The 2,307-nt window shown below is 33.1% G+C and overlaps 1 protein-coding gene across 4 annotated transcripts in view; it reads right to left on the reverse strand.

Annotated features, from left to right (window-relative positions):
- LOC106874749 (BTB/POZ domain-containing protein 17) overlaps positions 1-2,307 on the reverse strand; it is a 92,444-nt gene that overhangs the window by 39,748 nt on the left and 50,389 nt on the right. For all 4 annotated transcript variants that reach the window (XM_014922590.2, XM_014922591.1, XM_014922589.2 and 1 more), the window contains exon 2: positions 17-64. In XM_014922590.2, coding sequence (XP_014778076.1) covers positions 17-64 — 48 coding nt within the window. The remainder of the gene's footprint in view (positions 1-16; positions 65-2,307) is intronic.

A 2,307-nucleotide genomic window follows, 5' to 3' on the forward strand; every position in this document is an offset into this window, starting at 1 on the left:
AGCTATGTATACTTACCTTTTCCTGGGACATGCCCAGATAAATTCGTTTTAGTTTTACTTTTGCCTATAAAATAGAAAAAAAAAAACAGACAAACATAAAATAAAGGAAGCTAAGATTGATTACTGAACACCTCCAAAACACCTTTTATCTTATACAGAAAAAAAAAAAAAAATCGATATTGATGGAACAAACCATTAGAGTTACTACAAAGTCAAATCACATGCAGAAGAACTAAAATACTTCTCTCTCTCTCTCTCTCTCTCTCTGGTGAACGGTTCAGCTCAGAATGTTAGACTTCTCTTCATCACCAAAATAGTTTATTTCACTTTCTGAAATTTTCTCTACATTGAGTTTAGAAACTTTGTTTCAAATTTGTTCTCTTTGTTACCTCTTGAGTTTTTAAAATTTATCTCAGGGATAGGCTTTTGTTTTAAGTAATTCATGTTAACTATTTGTGCAACAGATTATAAAATTAAATACATTATTTAGCAATTAAACAAAAACAGATGTGGACATAAATACATGTATATGTACACACATACACATATACACATACATGAATACATACTATACACATACATACATGTATACATAATCCTCACCCTTATTTAATGTCCATTTTTCATGCTGGTATGACACAATCTGGCATGCCAAAGGGTTGTGACAACCTCCAGTGTCAGGTATGGCACATATGCACTATGTGTGTGTGTGTGTGTGTGCTTGTGCAAATATATATATATATATATATGGGAGAATATACAAAAAATAACAACAGATGAGGACAGGTGGTGTAAATAACAAAAGTTGAGTGCTGTGTGTGTTGTGTGTGTGATTTAAAATTATTCAAGTTAAAACATTCCATCAAAATTTCTTAATTTACATTACAAACATCAGCTTAATAATAATGGTTACTTTCAGTAAATTCCTTAATTATTCTAAACATTGATTGAAATGAAGGCAGTGAATTTCAATAGAAATCAATAACAAAAAGGGTTTATACAAATAAATTGAAAAGTCTATTTAGCCACATAGGAAGGTCCCTATAAAAACAAGACTTTCTCCCATACAACACATTCACACAATTATCAAAGAGTATAGACCAAAAGGAAAACGTTTCAGCTTTTCAGAAGTGCTTTGTATCTAACAGTTTGCGCAAGTTGGGGGTCAGATAAATAACTGCTTACTTGTTATTCTCATGACAATAACGGACACATTTATTTATCAGATTCCAAATGTTTATTTCTTAACCACATGATTTTAAGTTCAGTCCCAATGTGTGGCACCTTGGACAAATGTCCTTTATTCTAACCCCAGGCCAACTAAAGCCTTGCAAGTAGATTTTGTAGACAGACACTGAAAGAAGTCCATCACGTGTGTGTATATGTATATATGATGGATTTTCTCACTGAAGATGACATATGAGTGTCCAGCTTTTGCTGAATGACCTGCCCAAATGGTTTGTTTATAGTGATTAAATGTATGTGCCATATATTAGCTCACTCACTCCACCAAATTGACATTGTTTAAACAGGTGTACTGTGTACCAGGTGTTCAGGTGATTGCAGAGCAACATGAGCTGACGTGTTTTGCTCAAGAACACAACACACCACCCGGCCTAGGAATTGAAATCATGATTGCTAGATTGTGAATGCAACACCCTAACCACTAAGCCATGTGCCCTGACATATATATATATATATGATTGATTTGATCTGACTTAATATCAATAATATTTTTATTTAGCTACCAACTATATTCACTCAAATATAACATGAGAAATTTAATTCGAACCATTAGGGTTAATGGTGGGAAGGGCAGATAGCACTATACTTAAGTATGAGAAAAGGTAGGAAGGTAATAGATATCACATGATAATCAAAATCACATTGCACCTGAATGAATACATTAGCTTTGGGGGCTGGAAAGGACAGTTGTTTGTTAAACACTAATATTGGAAATGTAGTGACTCTTCAAGATTGGATACATTCATCAACAAGTGTTTTTTAATCAGATCAGATCTACAGATTTCAGTGTGAATGGGTGTTGAGACAGTCACATGTTGTATCTGTTCTCATGGATATGACTTAATATGAGTGAAATAAAATAGCTATAACAGAGCGTGAAAAGTGCCCTGAAGATTTAAGTTTGAGTCAACAGAAGCATACATTTTATTCTAAATGTAGGCATTGTGTGTGTATGTATATCATCATCATTGTTCAACGTCTGCCTTCCATGCTGGCATGATATATATATATATATATATATATATATATATATATACACACACACACACACACACACACACA

This window comes from Octopus bimaculoides, chromosome 18 (genome assembly GCF_001194135.2).
Source record: "Octopus bimaculoides isolate UCB-OBI-ISO-001 chromosome 18, ASM119413v2, whole genome shotgun sequence".
Taxonomy (NCBI): Eukaryota; Metazoa; Mollusca; class Cephalopoda; order Octopoda; family Octopodidae; genus Octopus; species Octopus bimaculoides.